At 40.4% G+C, this 17,046-nt stretch overlaps 1 protein-coding gene across 2 annotated transcripts; it reads left to right on the top strand.

Moving 5' to 3' along the window:
* Window positions 1-1,265: 1,265 nt before the first annotated feature.
* On the top strand, window positions 1,266-17,004 carry FH (fumarate hydratase). Of its 2 annotated transcripts, none has more exons than XM_053985308.1 (10): window positions 1,266-1,433; window positions 7,833-7,967; window positions 8,721-8,831; window positions 10,198-10,374; window positions 11,170-11,352; window positions 12,298-12,463; window positions 14,092-14,295; window positions 15,551-15,678; window positions 16,109-16,262; window positions 16,798-17,004. In XM_053985308.1, the coding sequence occupies exons 1-10, from the start codon at window positions 1,305-1,307 to the stop codon at window positions 16,938-16,940; spliced, it is 1,530 nt and encodes a 509-aa protein (XP_053841283.1). In that variant the 5' UTR covers window positions 1,266-1,304; the 3' UTR covers window positions 16,941-17,004. The 2 variants fall into 2 exon arrangements, with proteins under 2 accessions (XP_053841283.1, XP_053841290.1); XM_053985315.1 differs by lacking the exon at window positions 1,266-1,433 and adding an exon at window positions 1,452-2,213.
* The last annotated feature ends 42 nt before the right edge of the window (window positions 17,005-17,046 follow it).

Genomic DNA, 17,046 nt, shown 5'->3' with positions numbered 1-17,046 from the left:
AAGGGGCAAGTGGGCACAAACTGAAGCACAGGAATTTCCATCTAATTATGAAGAGGATGATCTTTACTTTGAGAGTGGTGGAGCACTGGAACAGGCTGCCCAAAAAGGTTGTGGAATCTCCTTGGGAGATAATAAAAGCCTGCCCAGATGTGATCTTGTGCAGCCTGCTCCAGGTGAACCTGCTAGCACAGGGGGACCTCCAGAGATCCCTTTCAACCCCAGCTATTCCTTGCAATAGTTTTAGACAAGATGGAGATGCTGAATTTTGTGATGTGGGGACTTAAGCATCTTAGTTTCTGGCTGTAAGTAATACTTGAAGAAGATGATGTTATAGTAGTAGTTATAACTTTGTATTGTCCTACTGTTTTATTGACTGAAAAAAAGAGACTTTCACTCATTTCCTCTGATACAGAATAATATAGATAGTAATATTATTACCCAGTCTTTATTGTCTCTGGAACTTCTGAAGCCATTTTAATGGCATGACCTGTGTATTTCCTAGACCGTCTCTTCTCAGAGGAGCCAAGGGGCAGAAGACTTGCCTAAATATTACAGCTTTATTAAAGCTTACAAGACTCAAATTCAGTGTGCTTTTAGTGCCAGGATGTAACTTGTAAGGCATTAATAAAGCAGTTTCTGGCAGCATTTCTGTGAATAACACAGTTCTTGTAGGACTGAAGGGTACCTATGCAGGTTGCAATGGAATGAAGCGTTCTCCATGTTAGACAAAAAAAATGTTTCCTTAACAGCTGAATGTTGGCTGCTCTTGGGGAAAAAAACCCAGAATGTTGGAAAATGTAGAATGCTGGAATATTGTTGCTGGTGGGTGAAAAAATGGCATATACCTTCTTTCACTCTCGAAGTATTTCTGTATTTAGAACCAGGGAGAGATGTAGCACGTCGGAGCTCTCTGCCTTCTTGGGCAGGAAGTAAGGAGGGGGCTGCACCTCGACTTGGCTTTTTTTATAAAAGGAGCCTTGACTGCCATTAGGAAGGAGGGAATAAGGTTTCCTAAGCCTTTGAAAAGGCGACCGTAAGGCAGAACAAGCTCTTACTTTTCTCCCCGCCCTCGTGGAGAAATCGCTACTACAGCGCTTTTTCCGCTGCCCTTCGCCCGGGGCAGGCGAGTTTTCCCAGGCCGGGCAGACCCGCCCCGGGCTCGCACCCAGCGCCCGCCGCTGCTCCAGCGGCCGTCGATTGGCGCGGCGGAGCCTCCGGGGCCGGGCGCCGCCGGCACCGTGACGCTTGTCCGGGGCGGTCCCGCCGCGCCTCCCGCCCCCGCGGTGCTGCCGGCCCCCGCCACCATGCATCGCTCACTCCGCGCCTGCCGCCGCCTCGGCCGCTCTGCTCGTCTCCTCCTCTCCCGCCCGCCGCCCCCGCTGCCTCCCGCCGCCCCCGGCCGCTGGATCCCGGCGCCGCCCCGCGCCGCCATGGTGAGCCCAGGGAGGGGAGCGGGGAGCCGTGACCTCTAAGTGCCACCGCCGGCCGCCGCCGCCCTCGCTCCGCCCCCGCCCCGCACGGAGCGAGGAGCGGGCGGCGACAGGGGGAGCGGCGGCCGCCGGCTGCGTCGGGGCTTTAATTCCGTGTGTTGCTCCATCGGGACCGCGCCGGCACCGGGAAGACGAGTCCGCCATCCTCTGCCTGACTTCTGCGGCCATTTCCCGCATCCTTCCTGCGGCCTGGCCCGGCCCGGCCGGGATGTGCAGCGCGCAGCTCTCCCGTGGCGCTGCCCCGGTGAGATCCACGCCCCGAGCACGGCCCTGAGCCGCCGCAGTGTGGCCGGGCAGGGCGGGCATCCTGCGGCCAGAAAAGGTGTTGGTGCGGGACCCGCTTCACAGAGCCGCACTGTGCCGCAGCTGCTTCCACAGGAATTTTAGGCGCTTTCTTGGAGCTGTTGAGGGGCAAATAATAAAAAGCTGTATCCTCACAGGAATGGAAATATTCGTCACTGGAATAGCTTTGGGGCTGCCTGGAAAACTAGGGAGATTTCAGCTGAAAACTGCCCGGTACTTCCAGCAGGCATCATCAGGGGATATTCATGTATAGTCAGTTGATTGTCTAGCTCAGTAGAACTTGGTTGCTGCATGCGGTTCAGCATAGAAACAGAAACGCTCTTTGGATACAGAAGTTCACATCTCAGTTCTAACACGTTGGATGTTGCATGGAATCCTTAGTCTCAGGTGTATCTTTGTGAGTTCACTCCTTAAAATGAGGTAAAGTAGACTGTGAGAAGAATTTCAGCAGAAGGTGGTGTATTAAGGATTTTATTGAATTCCTTAGTTTACTAAATTAGTTAATAAATTTATCTAGAACAGCAGTTTCCAGTCTGTAATATTGATGAAGGTGTAAAAAGTAGCATTTAATAAAACAAGCTTTCTAGTGAGTGAAAAAAAACTTAATGGTGGGTGAAACAATTATATAAGAAAACTGGTGTCAGAGCAGAATATGTAACTCAAACCACTGGCCTTTTGGATGGTTCCCTTTTTCTGTTTTGCCATTTAGCATCGTCTGAGAAAAACATTATAAGTCGTGGCCTTCATTCATTTGCTGAAAGCCTAGTATTTATGAGTCTGGTCTGCAATCTTACAAGAATGAGATGTGTTTTGCTCTTTGCAGGTCAGAAAGGTGACCAGTCCTGTGTGTGTTGTGAGTTCCTGGAGTTTAAATAACAACACTACTTAAAACATCCCTCAGTGGACTTGGAAGTCAAGCAGCTGTTGAATTCTTACAGGAGAAGTTCTCTATGTTTTTTATGTAAAAGGGAAACCACCAAAAGATGTACTAACCAGTATTTAAATTAAAAAAAAAACCAGCCACCCAACAAACCCAAGCCATCACTTTTTGATGTTTGTAGAGATTTTCTCAGTAGCAAGAGTTGTTTTCAAACACATTGTGTATGTAGATACAACCAAATATTCATGTGGTCCTGGTATGTTCATTGTGTTGCCTTTACTTAGAGCTAAATTGCACAAGATGTTGTAAATGGAATTGTCATACTGGTCCTTCTGTAGCTGAACATTGTAAAATATTTGGGTTTGGGTTCTAAAGCGTAAATTTCAGAATTTGTGATTCAAATTATGTTGTAAAAGAGAGACGATGCTTAAAAATGGAAACATTCTTCATCTGCTAATGGAGAGCAGTAAAACATAAATTGCAGATGCTGATGGCCTCAAAAGACTGCTTTTGACATGCTAAAATTGATGTTTCTTTGAGATGAAATACTTATATCCAAAAGTTGCACATCCATAAATGAGAATGTGATTTTCCACAGGAAGCATTATTGCAGCACTTCTGCTGTTTGAGTATCTCTGGTGTGTTATGGTGCAATCAGTTCTGATCAGTTCCCTGCAACAAGGCAAAAGTACACTTCTGTTTGCCTAACTGTAAGCTTTGGACTGTGTTTGGGTACTAGGGATTTTGGACGGCTGACCACACCTTGTCAGGCCTTCTAAGGAAATAAAAAAGTTTTGTAAATGTGATAAATAATAATTGTGAGCAGAGCCTTGCTTGTAGCTAGGTTAGAAATTAGGTGCACACAGGAGTTCGCCTAGGCTCCTGGCGGAGTTTTCACGTCTCCTTTTGGCTTCTCCTGAGGCCCAGGGATGGGGGAGTAGAGGGTTGATGGAGTGTGCACTGATGCACCATTTTACAGCTGGTCCTCTGGGTCAGGGGGTGACTTCAGAAACAGCTTTACATACAGGACCTGGGATCTTCAGCTCATAAAGCTGTTCAAGAGGTTGAATTCTGGCCGAGGAGCAAGGGAATCGTGTTTGTTACAGGCACGCTCAGGCAGTGCCTGCTGCAGGCTGAGAGAAATGCTGCAGCTCAGTTCCTTCAGTCTGCATGAAGAACATCACTTTGCTTTTTTGCCTAATGGCACCTGTTACAATAGGAATCAGCAAATGACATTATTCTTAAAGCACCTTGCCCTGTTAACTTCATTGGAATTTATGAGCGTGGAATTTGCTAGGAAAGTTGTTTTTTTTTTTTTTTTAACAATGATTTCATTGTTGAAAGGTACTTGCTTGAGGATGTACTGATCATATTTATCTTTGTTTCACCATTGTTGACATTGGAATTATGTAACTTTGAGGAATCAGTTGTGCAACTGCTAGCTTTTTTGTCTAAAAGGTTACAGGTAGTTTAACTTTTTATATTGTTTGAGGGTGAATACTTTCAGTTATTAAACTACTGATGATATCAAGAGTTGGGCTTGGAGCTGAATGGGTTCTGCTTATCCAGCTCTGTGAAAGCTTTGCATTGTGTGCTTTCACAAGGTGTCTAAATGTCAAAAGCAGGGATTTTGAAGACAGTGAGTCAGTGATCCCGACTGATGGAATATTAATGTGTGCACACGTATGGTAAGACCCACAAGCATCCCAATTAAACATTTTTGGTAGTGATACACTAAAGAAGCATTTACAGTATTCTCTTTATTGTTAGCATGTAAATGAATGCTCAGGGACTCAAGCGGGACAAAGAGGATTAAAGAACATAGCAATGACTTTACTCTTCCACTGTAAGCTTTCTGTTCTTGAGGAGTCAGTGCCTGGGAGAGCATCAGCCAAAACCCAAGATATGAGGGGCAGGATAGCCATGTGAGAGCTAACCCTTGTTGTGGACTGGGCTGCAGTTTCTTTCAGTTCACAGGCACCACCTCTCTGAAGTACTCAAAGTGAGCAGGGCTGGTGTCTCTGGTATGTGACCGATGGTACCTGATGGCAGAGTGTCTCCATCTGGCTGGGAATGATGCTTAGGACCATAAAGAGGCTGGGACACTTCCCTCTTTCTGCTGCAGCTTATCATCCATGGTGATGCAAACCTGGGCAGGCAGAAGGTCAGGGCAGCTGGAGAGGATGTTCTGGCCAATACCCAGCTGTGCTTCTGTCCAAGAACACTGAGACCCACTAAAGAAGGAGCAAGTAAAATGAACAAAGAAGGGAGAGGAACAGTTCAGAAGTGGACTCCTAAGGAGGAGTAAGAACTGTGTGAACATAGATTATGCTTTCCCCATTTTCGGACCCAAACTCTTTATGTATTCAGTACTGCTGAGGCCACACCTCGAGTCCTGTGTCCAGTTCTGGGCCTCTCAGTTCTGGAAGGACATTGAGGTGCTGGAGTGAGTCCAGAGAAGGGCAATAAAGCTGGTGAAGGGTGAGGAGCACAAGTCCTGTGAGGAGCACCTGAGGGAGCTGGGGGTGTTTAATGTGGAGAAATGGGGTCTTGGGGGGACCTTATCACTCTCTACAAGTCTTGAAAGGAGGCTGTAGCTAGGTGGGGGCTGGCCTCATCTCCCAAGATGAGAGAAAATGGCCTCAGGCTGCACCCCCGGGAAGGTTGATGTTGGACATCAGGAAGAAGTTGTTCATTGGAAGGGTGATCAGACATTTGAACAGGCTGCCCAGGAAGTGGTGGAATCACCGTCCCTGGAATTGTTTATGAAATAAGTGGATGTGGCACTTAGTGCTTTGGTTTAGTTGACATGGTGATGTTTGGTCAGAGGTTGGACTTGATGATCTTGGAGGACTTTTCCCACCTTAATGTTTCTATGATTTTCACATCAGGGAGTTTCCTGAGTTTGTGGTTTGTCTGTGTAATAACCCAGTTAAGATCTTTCTTCTGAAGGCTTATCTCATCTTTCCTGAAGTCTTGTGGGCTTCTTGCATCCTCAGCATCAGCTGGCAAGGAGTTTTGTCAGTCTGTGACTTGTGTGAAGAGCTGCTCCCTTTTCCCTTACTTTGAACATGACTCCTACAAGCATGTTCGGGCTCCTGTGTCTTGTATTGGAAGAGACAGTGAGCAGTTCATACAGTTTACACCTCAGTTTTCCTTCAATCCCCAGGTTATATTCTTTTCTGAACAAAGAAGTCACTTGTCTTAAGAAAGGTGTTCCCTACCTTTTGTCAACTTTATTGCCTTTTAACTGTTTCCAGTAATACACATTTTGGGGATGAAAGAACCAAATCTACACAAAGACCTCAGGCTGTCAATGAATCATGGTGGCACAGCAGTGTTTCTGTTTGTATCCTCTGCTTTTCTTGTTAGTTCCTTGCATTTGATTTTCTTCTTTCACTGCGCTGCAAAACTGACTTGACTCTATTGATAAGAGATTTGTTTCCCAAGGACTCACCCTTGAGAGTTGTGGTTATGTCAGGAACCCAGCATTGTAAATGTGTATTCCCTGCGTAAAGGACTGAGATTGCTTTACTCTATCCATGATAAAGAAATAAAAAAGACTTCTCCCCCTTCCTGAGGACTCTGAAAGAAGGTAATTTCCTCTCCTGGGAAAGGATGAATACCCTTCTCACAGAAAATTGGGACTTTGCTGACCAAGGTGTGGGAAGAGGAAGAGTAAACTGTTCTTACTTCCTCTCAGTTCCATAATATTTGTAGAACTACATATGAATGTGATCACATCATCACAAATTATTGAGCTATTCTACAAAAAGTAAAGAATTACTGTTAGCTAAAATTAATTTAGCCATGCCTGTGTTAGATAATAACAGATGCTAAGTGACATGACATAGAAATGTTACCATACATAAATATTACAGAAAATTCACCTAGATATAGTATATCTACTATACCTATAGTAGATATATATATAGTAGATATGTATCAGGAGGGGTGTCAAGAATACTTGAAAGACTGTTAAAGGGAAGAGAAAGGGAGGAGAAAGAAGGAAAAAGAAAAGGGGGACACTGAGAGAGTGAGCAAAAAGGATAAAGAGTGGTTTACTAAGAATAAGGGTATTAAGTTGAGAGCAGAGGGATGAAAGAGAAGGCTTTAATTAAGTGTTGCATTAATCGTTACATTAAACTTACTTTTACCTATACCTTCTACTTCTTACATATGTCAAAATTAATTTCTTATGTGTGTCCCTTTCAGGTTTAATCTTCCCATTGAGGTTGTTTGTTGTTACAAGTTTAGCTAAAATTATTAGTTCTATAATTGTCGTTATGTTAATTGTATTTTACTGTTCATTATTATGTCTCTGGGAGCTCCTTTATGAGTTGTCGTAATCCCTCTATAAGTTATCCCATAAGTATTAAGTAATGTAAGACTATTCTAGGGCCCTAACTTAAAGATTATTCCCTGTTTCTAAAAGAAATAAAAAAGGAGGTGTTGTGGAGTGCCCCCGCCCCAGGAGGCGGTGATTCTACCCAGACAGCATTGGGCAAAGGGCATGATTTAAAGAAGATTCCACCCCTCCACCCTGTGGGGTATGCCCCCACAAGCTTGGGAAAAGACACTCCACTCTATTTTGTCAAATGAGGAATGGCCCCAGAATGTTCTTTTCCTGTACCCTCATTGGTTTAAATTCTACTGCAATGTTCCTGCCTTAGTTTTTTGCATTGGTTGTCTTCCTTGATCCACGCCTTTGGAGACCCCCGCTCCTCTTACTCTTGGACCTCGACCCTAAACTCCACCCATATAAAACCCATGACCCTACCCCCTCATTTCTTGTCTTGGTCCCTGTCATAATAAAGGGTCCTGGATTTTGGTAAACCAAGACCTGTCCTGTTGCCCTCCTTTCCCTGTTGGTGGTCGGTGGCTGCCTGGTGTCTGAGCCTCCGGGGCCCGGGGGCGTTGTTGTGCCCCTCGCTGCGGTGGAACACAACAATGGTACATGCTTTGTAGTTGTGACTTTTGGTGAGACAGCTGCTCAAACTAGAAAAATGTCTCAGCTTTGAAGATATAATTAGAAACACCTGTGACTAGCTGCATGTCTTGGCTTTGTATTTTTTTTCCACCTTCTTTTTCTTGACTACATTTTTCAGAAAGAATATACCGATTGCCAGTGTTTGATTTTTTTTTTCCCTTTTCTGTAGTCTTCTCAAGAGGCTTTCAGGATAGAATATGATACCTTTGGTGAACTGAAGGTCCCAAGTGACAAATACTATGGTGCCCAGACTGTAAGATCTACAATGAACTTCAAGATTGGAGGTGTTTCAGAAAGGATGCCAGTAAGTAATTAAAATCTGTATTCCCTTCTTCTCTAGAGTATGTTTTGTATGTGAAAGTGAATACCTTCTAAATACCTCCTTCTTAGGCTTTCACTGGAAGTGTGAACAACTTTGAATTTTAATTTAAGGTAGAAATTTTATGGCAATATATTATTCTGGTGGAAGTATTTCTTGTTGTGTCTAAATAAATTGAATATTGCTTTTGAATAATTTTATGGTGTTGCTTTATTTTTTAATAACCAGGATGAATAGAAATCTGTCTTTCATCTTTACAAAGATGATAAAGCAAATGGAGTAACTTGATGTAGCATTTATATAGTTTGTTATTGTAGTCTAGTATAGCACGAGTTGATATAAACTTCATTTGTCACACGTAGCTGTGCATAGGCCATTACTGTGCACGTGCTTTGTCATATACTGACTCTCCATGTACTGAAATGTGTCAGTTTTCCCTCAAAAGTCTGTTTTAGAAATGGAACCAGTTCAGTTCTAATACACGTAACTTTTGATACACAGAGCATACCTGGCCTGGCAAAACCAGCTGTGTGCTGCCCTCTGGGCTGTTTGGGTGAATGTCACTGTTAGTGGGAGCATAGGTCAGATGATCTGATTGCTCTCTGGTTTGGCTGATGGACCTGCTGCTGGATTTAAGATCAGAAGCAGTTTGGTTTAGAACTAGACACACACTATAAATTGATGACATGTCCTTTGGGGGAAGGAAATTGTGTGTTTAAACTTACCCTTGTGTCTCAGGTTCAAGTCATAAGGGCTTTTGGCATCTTGAAGAGAGCAGCTGCTGAGGTAAATCAAGACTATGGTCTCGACCCAAAGATTGCTAAAGCCATTGTACAGGCGGCAAACGAGGTAGGAATGAGCTGTTCAAAATACTGCAACTGCCACTGTATTTTTGTTAAGCTTTTCACAGGAGGATGAGGGATTGCATTTCTCAGATTGTTAGAGGAAAGCATTTCTTGTTAGTAAATCTTGTTCTCCAGAGATCATTTACGTAATATAATATTTTACTGTTTTCTTTCTTGCATGCAAAGAAATGATAGAATGTTCAAATGCATGTTGACGAATGCCACCCAAGTTCAGAGTTGTGAGTGACCATTATTTTAGGTGTGATAATACCAGATGTTTTGCTTTGAATAAATCAACATATATGCTTATGTAGAAGCATTTTGAACAGAGTTTTCTTGTCCTGAGTAGCTTAAAAATATTCCAGTGGTGGCAGAAGCCGTATCCTCTCCTACCAGCTGTAGCACCTTAAGTCCCAAGACCCAACAGCTATGGAGAACTCCAGAATATATCCAGGCTCTTCTTCTGGTTTCTAGCATTCCCCTAGTTAAAGGTGCATTAGAAGTTTTGATGGGTTCAGGCTCCTTAGTTTAGATTCATAAATTCTGAAAGTTGTTTGTGGCTTTCTTTATTGTATTCTAAAAACACCCCTGCTATGATACCCTTTCCCTCACCTCCAAAGTAATTTTCTAATACAACTGAAATAAAAAGAGGAATCAAGTTACTCTTGGAGGTGGGAACGTTGCCCTGTACAGGATGGGAAATACCGAAGATCCTTTCTTGAACGGCATGATTCCAGGAGGACTGGTGTATCCTGGTAATCTGATTGTCTAGCCTCAGAGCTGTGACAAGAGCTCCTTTGTTTTTCTGAGGCTAATATGTGTGGGGGTGATACTTCCGAGCACATATTTTGATACTATTACAAACACATTTTTAGAAAACTTTCTGAATGTGTCTTAAGATTCAACAGGCTCCAAAAACTGTTGATCAAACATGAGAATGCCTTACAGGAAGGAGGTGTTTGAGACTGGCTTCGTTGATGCCAGCAATGTAATGTCTGCAGGTGTAAAAGGTCTGGAACTTCCCTGCATGAAATTTCTTTATTGAGAGATACCAGAGTCCAGTTACACAGAGAGAAGATGTAACCTAAAATACCTTTTAAAAATATTTTCTGTCTATGTCTGTAGAACATGAAATCAGATTCTATATATCTCTGTATTTCATAATTCAGTCTTCAAAAGGCATAACAAGTGGGTTTTTTTTCCCTTTTAATATCTGGTATTACTTAATTATTTTAGTGTAAATTCACTAATTGCTATATGTAGATTAAAAAATATAATGGAGAGCATAATTTTAATTATGGCAATAAAATGTTCAGCTTTATGGTTTTTTTTCCTAGTGGAACAATTTTTCTCTGTTTTTTCCATTATAGGTAGCTGAAGGAAAATTAAATGATCACTTCCCTTTGGTGGTGTGGCAGACTGGGTCTGGAACTCAAACCAATATGAATGTCAATGAAGTCATCAGCAACAGAGCTATTGAGATAATGGGAGGCACACTGGGAAGCAAAAAACCAGTGCATCCAAATGATCATGTTAACAAAAGTCAGGTTGTTAGACTTGTTTTATACTGCTATTAATTTCAAAATTTTGTGTCTTTGAATTGTGAATTCTGAATTTTCCTGTATCCACTGTTTAGGTTAAAAAAAAAAGTTTTGTGGACAATTTTGGCTACAATTTTCTGGTTTTTTTCAGTTCAAATGAACTTTAAGATGTTTTTCAGTGACAGTATGAGCTTTTCAGATTAAAAACTTTGAATTCATTCATGATAGATAAATTAATATATAATATATTAGGCAGTGGTGGCCTTGTGACAACCACTGCTACAGTCTTAAAGATGTTAAATATAGGTCCAGTTTCAAAAAGCTGGATCGTGGTAAGCATTTTTATTATGCTTCTCTCTTAAACTTCCTTGACCTACCTTGAAGGAAAGATTAAGCCACTGACTTGGTTGTTTCCCGTCCTGATCCTTTGTGCTTACTCAGTATTCTGTGAACTATGGATTTAATATTATCAAAGCAACACATGTGTTTTAAAGTCACCTACAGCTCTTTTAAAACCATCTGTCCATTTGTTAGCCATCTCTCATAACTACTATTGTAATTCTCTTTTTTGTCCCAAGGTTGTTATGAACAGTCTATTAAATTTAACTTTCTGAGGGTGTAGTCATAAAAAGTTGATTTATCAATAAGGAGCTGACCTTGTGGAATACCCCTAAGTTGCTTAATCTTAGTTTATTTTCTAATAGTTTATGAGATAAAGAGAATAAAGCCACATATGTATATCTTACAGCAGCAATGGTGAGAAAAGCTTGTAAATTAATTTCTTGATTTTTTTTTCCACAGAGTTCAAATGACACTTTCCCAACAGCAATGCACATTGCTGCTGCCCAGGAGGTTAATGAGGTCTTGTTACCTGGACTAAAGAAGCTACAGAATGCACTCGAAGGGAAATCCAAAGAGTTTTCCCAAATCATAAAAATAGGGCGCACTCATACGCAAGATGCTGTTCCACTTACACTTGGGCAGGTAAAAAAAAAATTAAAAACTATGCATTTTTTTTGAAAATTCAAACTGAAGTCAAACTTAAGGATGCCTAAATTAAATTGATAGTTTAGGATAAAATACAGGAAAATGGCTGAATCTCAGCCTAGGTATTTTCAGTCTGTACTGGAGTTCGCTGGATATGCTGTACTCTAATACATGCATCATAATTTTTATTAATTTTTTCCATATGTATTTTATTTCTAACAGTAGCAAAATATAAATTATTTTAAAATAATGTTTCATTATCAGATAGCACAGCACAGTTTTTCTGTTACACTGACATTGCAGGGAAGAGGTAGCTGTCTGTAATCTGTAAATTTATATAAGTTATGTTTTGCCAACACACAAAACTACTAAATATTGTGAATGAAAAATTTCAATACATAATCTTGTGTGTATAAATGTGTATATATATAAAAGATGGAAAATGTTATCATATTGTCAGGAATGACTTATATTACAGTATGAACTGAATTGATAGAACAGCAGGTAGAATTTATGGACTTTTTCCATGAATGCACAGGTGGAGTTTTTGCTAACTAAAATTTAGTGAGCAAAGCCCAAGATCCATTTCTCTATTTGTTCTTTGAGAACATTAATGTAATCTTGGAGCTGATTTATTAAGGCATCAGATCCTGCTAAGTACACAACTAAGATAAATGGTGAGAGAAAGATGCATTATGTGTATGCTTTTGCATATTAAGATTGGTTTAATGTGTAATTTTTTTGTAACATGGGAGAAGTCCTTTAATAGATGTATACTTTCCCTCTTAATGAAAACATGCTTAGATTTAGCATTTGGGTGAAGTTCAGTGTCTTCAGGTTTTTAAAGGAATTAGTCAAATCATGTTAAAAATCTGAATAATCTGGATGCTTAGTCTTGGTTGTTGTCTTTGTTGCTTAACTTTGTCCTTCTTTCTTTCAAAGGAATTTAGTGGCTATGTGCAACAAATTAAATATGGTGTGGCTAGGATTGAATCCACCATGCCAAGGGTGTACCAGCTGGCAGCTGGCGGGACTGCAGTTGGCACGGGATTGAACACAAGGATTGGCTTTGCTGAGAAAGTTGCTGCTAAAGTGGCTGAACTGACGGGTGAGGAATGATATTTGGGAGTGAGTTATCAGTAAAGCAGTGTATGTGACATGCAGTCAAATTCAAACTAAATCTTTCAGTTCTCATAAGCTTAAACTGTATTTATATTTTAATGTGAAGCTTTTTGTTAATGTCATGTGTTATATGCCTTCTACTTTGGATTTTTTTGTGCAATTTATTTTTAAAAGTATACTCAGTGCATTGAAAGTGACTGAAATGATGGTGTTTATCCAAGCAAGGCTCTTTGGATATGGATACAGTTTCAGACTTCTATTATTAGCCCAACTATAATGCTTCTGTCTTGATCTTTGCTCCTCTGGCTCTCTTAATTTACAGCAACTTGGCACAAAAGAAGGAAAAAAATGCTTCCGGAGCCACTCTCTTTTTTTCATATGAAAGAGTAAAAGTTAACTGATTTTTTTTATTCTGTCTTTATAGATCTTAAAACTTAATTTACAGTGCACTTGAGTTTTTTGATCTTTAAACCAGATCTTTGTGTCACAGTATCAGTTTTCAAAATGCCCCCCAAACAAATGTGTACATCTGTCATTTACATTTGCTGTAAAATCTGAAATTGCGCAGTGACAGTATTTTTGTTTTAATGGATCTATTATTCACTGTCTTTCAGAGGGTCTTGTACCCTGAAAGAGAAGTAGCTTGCTGTAAACAACAGCTGCCAGGAGCAGTACAGGGCATGTTTTGGTGGTGTTAGGAAGCTTTCCCATGTCAATGGATGTTTTGCATCCTGTATGGGCAAGTTGTATGAGTAGGGCAGACTCCTGAAGTTCCTTATGCTCTTACAGAGGGTGGTTATTGGCAAGAACAAAAGGACAGGTTTGGATGGACCTCTGTAACTGAGAAGGCAGCTGTGCAGTTCACAAGTCCATGCAAATTGGGTGGGATTTGGTGTTTGTCAGGAAGTGCAAAACACTGGAAGTTATGGGAATATGCTGCTCTCCTTTGAACTAGTGCTGAAAGATCAGTCGTTCTGGGGCGCAGAAATCCAGCCCACAGTCAGTCCTTAGTGATGTCTTTAATTTTTTACAGTCCTATTCTGCTGGGACTGTCTTTCCAGGGCAAAGTCTTGAAGGAATGTTTTTCATCATGGAACCTAGGCTTTTATCTCAGGCATTTAATTAACATAAACAGCAGTTCTGCCATTGCTCCTGTGCTCTTGATGTTGGCAGGCATCCTCCTACGTCTGATCCATCTTTCCCATGTTCTGGCTGGTTTATTGCTAACTTGATTTAAAGTGTCTAACTTGATTTAATGCAAGAAATGCTTAAGTTGGGTTAACTTTTGAAAGATTATTGACATTCACAAAACACTGTGGTGCAGAAGCAGTGCTTAGAATGCAACACACTATGAAGGGTTGAAATTTGTACCTTTGTTGTAGGTGGATGCTCAAATTTTATACTCTTCTATATTTTAGTGACTTTCATTATATCTTTTTGTATTTAATTTACTATAAGAAATATGTTTGTGAAGAAAGCTCTAGAGGAAGGTGATGATCTTACAAGGTTGTTAATTTTTAATTTTTTTATTAAGCTAGTTATGTGTTTGATTGTCTGGTTTATGTCTGCAAGGAAGTGCTTCACTGGTTTAATGTTTACACCCTCTCCCTGTAGGTTTGCCTTTTGTCACTGCCCCAAATAAGTTTGAAGCTCTTGCAGCTCACGATGCTTTAGTGGAGCTCAGTGGAGCCATGAACACAGTGGCGTGCAGTCTGATGAAAATAGCTAATGACATTCGCTTCCTGGGCTCTGGACCACGCTCTGGGCTGGGAGAACTCATCCTGCCTGAAAATGAACCAGGGAGCAGCATCATGCCAGGTACAAAGAAAACATGCAGAGAAAAATGACCTGTTTTTTTTTTTCGTTTTTTTTTTTTTTTTTTCTGACCACTGTCTCTTAACAGATGTTTACCAAACACTGTCACAAATGTCAGTAAGTCTGTGATTCTCTCAGGTTTTATCTACTGCCCTATTTTACCAAAACCTATGTTCATAAAAATGCTTGCACAGGCATTGGCTAGTGTGTTGGCTAGTGTATGGGGGAGTGTAGTATCTGTAAGACTGTGGCTTTACTAACACAAGCATACTTCTCAGAGCTTTCTTTTAGAATTGCAAGATCTCTACAATTTTTAGGTGAAGGCTTTTCTGAAATAATCTTTAATCTGTGAATTGTAGCAATACTGTCGTGTAACTTGACTTTGGTCTCTACTTCCTGGCATGATTAGTGTTATGCACTCATATTTTCCCTTCTGCAATGATCTCATTGTATGGGAGGATAAGAAAGAAAAGGTATAATACTAGTAATCATTCCTTTCCTCTCCTAAAAAAGTATGTACATAGGAATATTGTACATCTGAAACTATTCTAAGGTTGTTCCTCCTGTATCATAAACTATAAAAGAAATAGGTCATGAACATATCTGGCTCTAAAAAAGCAAACAATGAATGTTCTTACTAGGATTATGTCTAAAAATTAAATGATAAAACCATAAAACAAACTTGCTTGGAGGCCACTCTAACTTGGTGTGTTTGTTTGGTTTGGCAGGGGGTTGTTTTTTTTTGTTTTTCTGTTTTGCTTTTTTTTTTCTGACAGAGTGTACTAACTTTATCGTAAAGTAATTCTAACAGATCAGTAATACTTTCCTTGAGATGAGTAAGATTTGGTAGGGGTCTCCCAGAAATGCCAACTTGCACATGTAAAGACAGGTTATAATCTCCTGACTGTTAAGAACTGTGGTAATGAACAGCTGTTTAGCTCATGCACATGTTGAGCTGTTGAGCTCATCCTCAAGCTCTCAGAGTCTTGGGAGACTGCTGAAGCAGCCATTTGTTTTACAAATCCTCACTGAAAATACTGGAATAGTACAGTCAATTTAACATAATTTGTGGAAATAACCTTATTTTCTGTGGTGCACAGATACCCATAAGTAAGATACCGATGGATAAAATTACCTTTTACAGAACATTTTCTATTGAATGTGATTTAGAAAAAGGCGGTTGGTTGGTTTCGTTGGTTGGTTGGTTTTCCCCCTTCTTTCTCCTTTGGTAACCTTTTTCTCTCCCTTTCACAACCAGGAAAAGTGAATCCTACCCAGTGTGAAGCTGTGACCATGGTGGCAGCCCAAGTTATGGGAAATCATGTTGCTGTTACTGTAGGAGGAAGCAATGGACACTTTGAACTGAATGTCTTTAAGCCCATGATGGTAAGTTCATAAAGTTTTACATTATCTAGGACTTTTTAAGTAATTGTACAGTCAGATAACATACAGACAGAAAAAATCCTCAGTGAACACTTGAACACTGCTAAGGTTGGGGCATCTGCAGCATTCCTCAGATACTGTTCCAGTATCTCACCACCCTCACAGTAAAGAATTTCTTCCTGATCTCGAGCCTAAATTCCCCCTCTTTCAGTCTATACCCATTGCTCCTTGTCCTATCACTACAGGTCCCTCTCTGCCTTCCCTGTAGGCCCCCTTCAGATACTGGAAGGAAAATAGTTAAAAAGATCATTATTTATGCCTGTTAAAAAGATTGAAATCGCAGGGAGGGCAATGGTTATGAACAAAGGTGACAGAATGTACAACTAGTAGTATCTGAATTAAATAATTGCTATTTCTTTCTTTGTCTTGTTAGATTAAAAACGTTTTAAACTCTGCAAGACTTCTAGGAGATGTGTGTGTTTCTTTCACTGACAACTGTGTAGTTGGAATCCAAGCCAATACGGATAGGATCAACAAACTGATGAATGAATCTCTGATGTTGGTAACAGCACTGAACCCACATATAGGTAGGTTTAAGGCTCAAAAATGTCTCAGAACATACCAAAATATTTTGTGGTAACATTATTTTGTACACATCATTTGTATTGTCACAATTCTTATAAGGCTAAGTCAGGTCAAAAGTTAATTTACTTCAACAGCACCAGTTGCTGTTGTAAAAGCTGTGTTCTCCTTGCAGTGGCCATGCCAGGGTATTATAAAAATAACTGGTTAGAGTCAAAAGGAGATTGGGAGAATTTATGTACCTGTTTTCCTAAATTATCATTATTAGAGGTTGTGTGAAAGATTACAATATGAGGTTTTTTTTAAAGGAGAAGTTCCCATAAATCTTTGATCTAAATTAATTAAGACCAGAATAACAAAATTCACTTTCACTTCAAATAAGGAGTAAACATTTGGTGTGCATTTCCTGCAAATTGAGTAAAGCAGTTATAGTAATACCTAGCAAATAATTTTCCAAAGACCGTGTCCCACTTTTCTCTCACCTCTGATGAATCATCTTAAATTACAAATGGATAACTTGTTGGTTTTGTTTTGTGACAGGATATGATAAAGCAGCCAAGATTGCCAAAACAGCGCACAAAGAGGGGACAACGTTAAAAGAAGCTGCTATAAAGCTGGGGTTCCTTACAGCAGACCAGTTTGATCAGTGGGTGAAGCCTAAAGACATGTTAGGTCCTCAGTAACTGATGTAAAAAAAAAGTGTTCTTAATATAAAAAAATAAATAAAACAAATATGATATCATATAATCCATTAGTTGGAAAAGCCTCTGAGATGACTGAGCCCAACCT

The sequence above is a fragment of the Vidua macroura genome, chromosome 1 (genome assembly GCF_024509145.1).
Source record: "Vidua macroura isolate BioBank_ID:100142 chromosome 1, ASM2450914v1, whole genome shotgun sequence".
NCBI classification, from domain to species: Eukaryota; Metazoa; Chordata; class Aves; order Passeriformes; family Viduidae; genus Vidua; species Vidua macroura.
This window is presented reverse-complemented; position numbering and strand designations above follow the sequence as displayed.

Bases quoted from the DNA above. Each gene is read 5' to 3' on its own strand.
- FH (XM_053985308.1), top strand. From the start codon at position 1,305: ATGCATCGCTCACTCCGCGCCTGCCGCCGCCTCGGCCGCTCTGCTCGT. The intron at 1,434-7,832 runs GTGAGCCCAGGG...CCTTTTCTGTAG, and splicing joins CGCCGCCCCGCGCCGCCATG to TCTTCTCAAGAGGCTTTCAG. The intron at 8,832-10,197 runs GTAGGAATGAGC...TTTCCATTATAG, and splicing joins TTGTACAGGCGGCAAACGAG to GTAGCTGAAGGAAAATTAAA.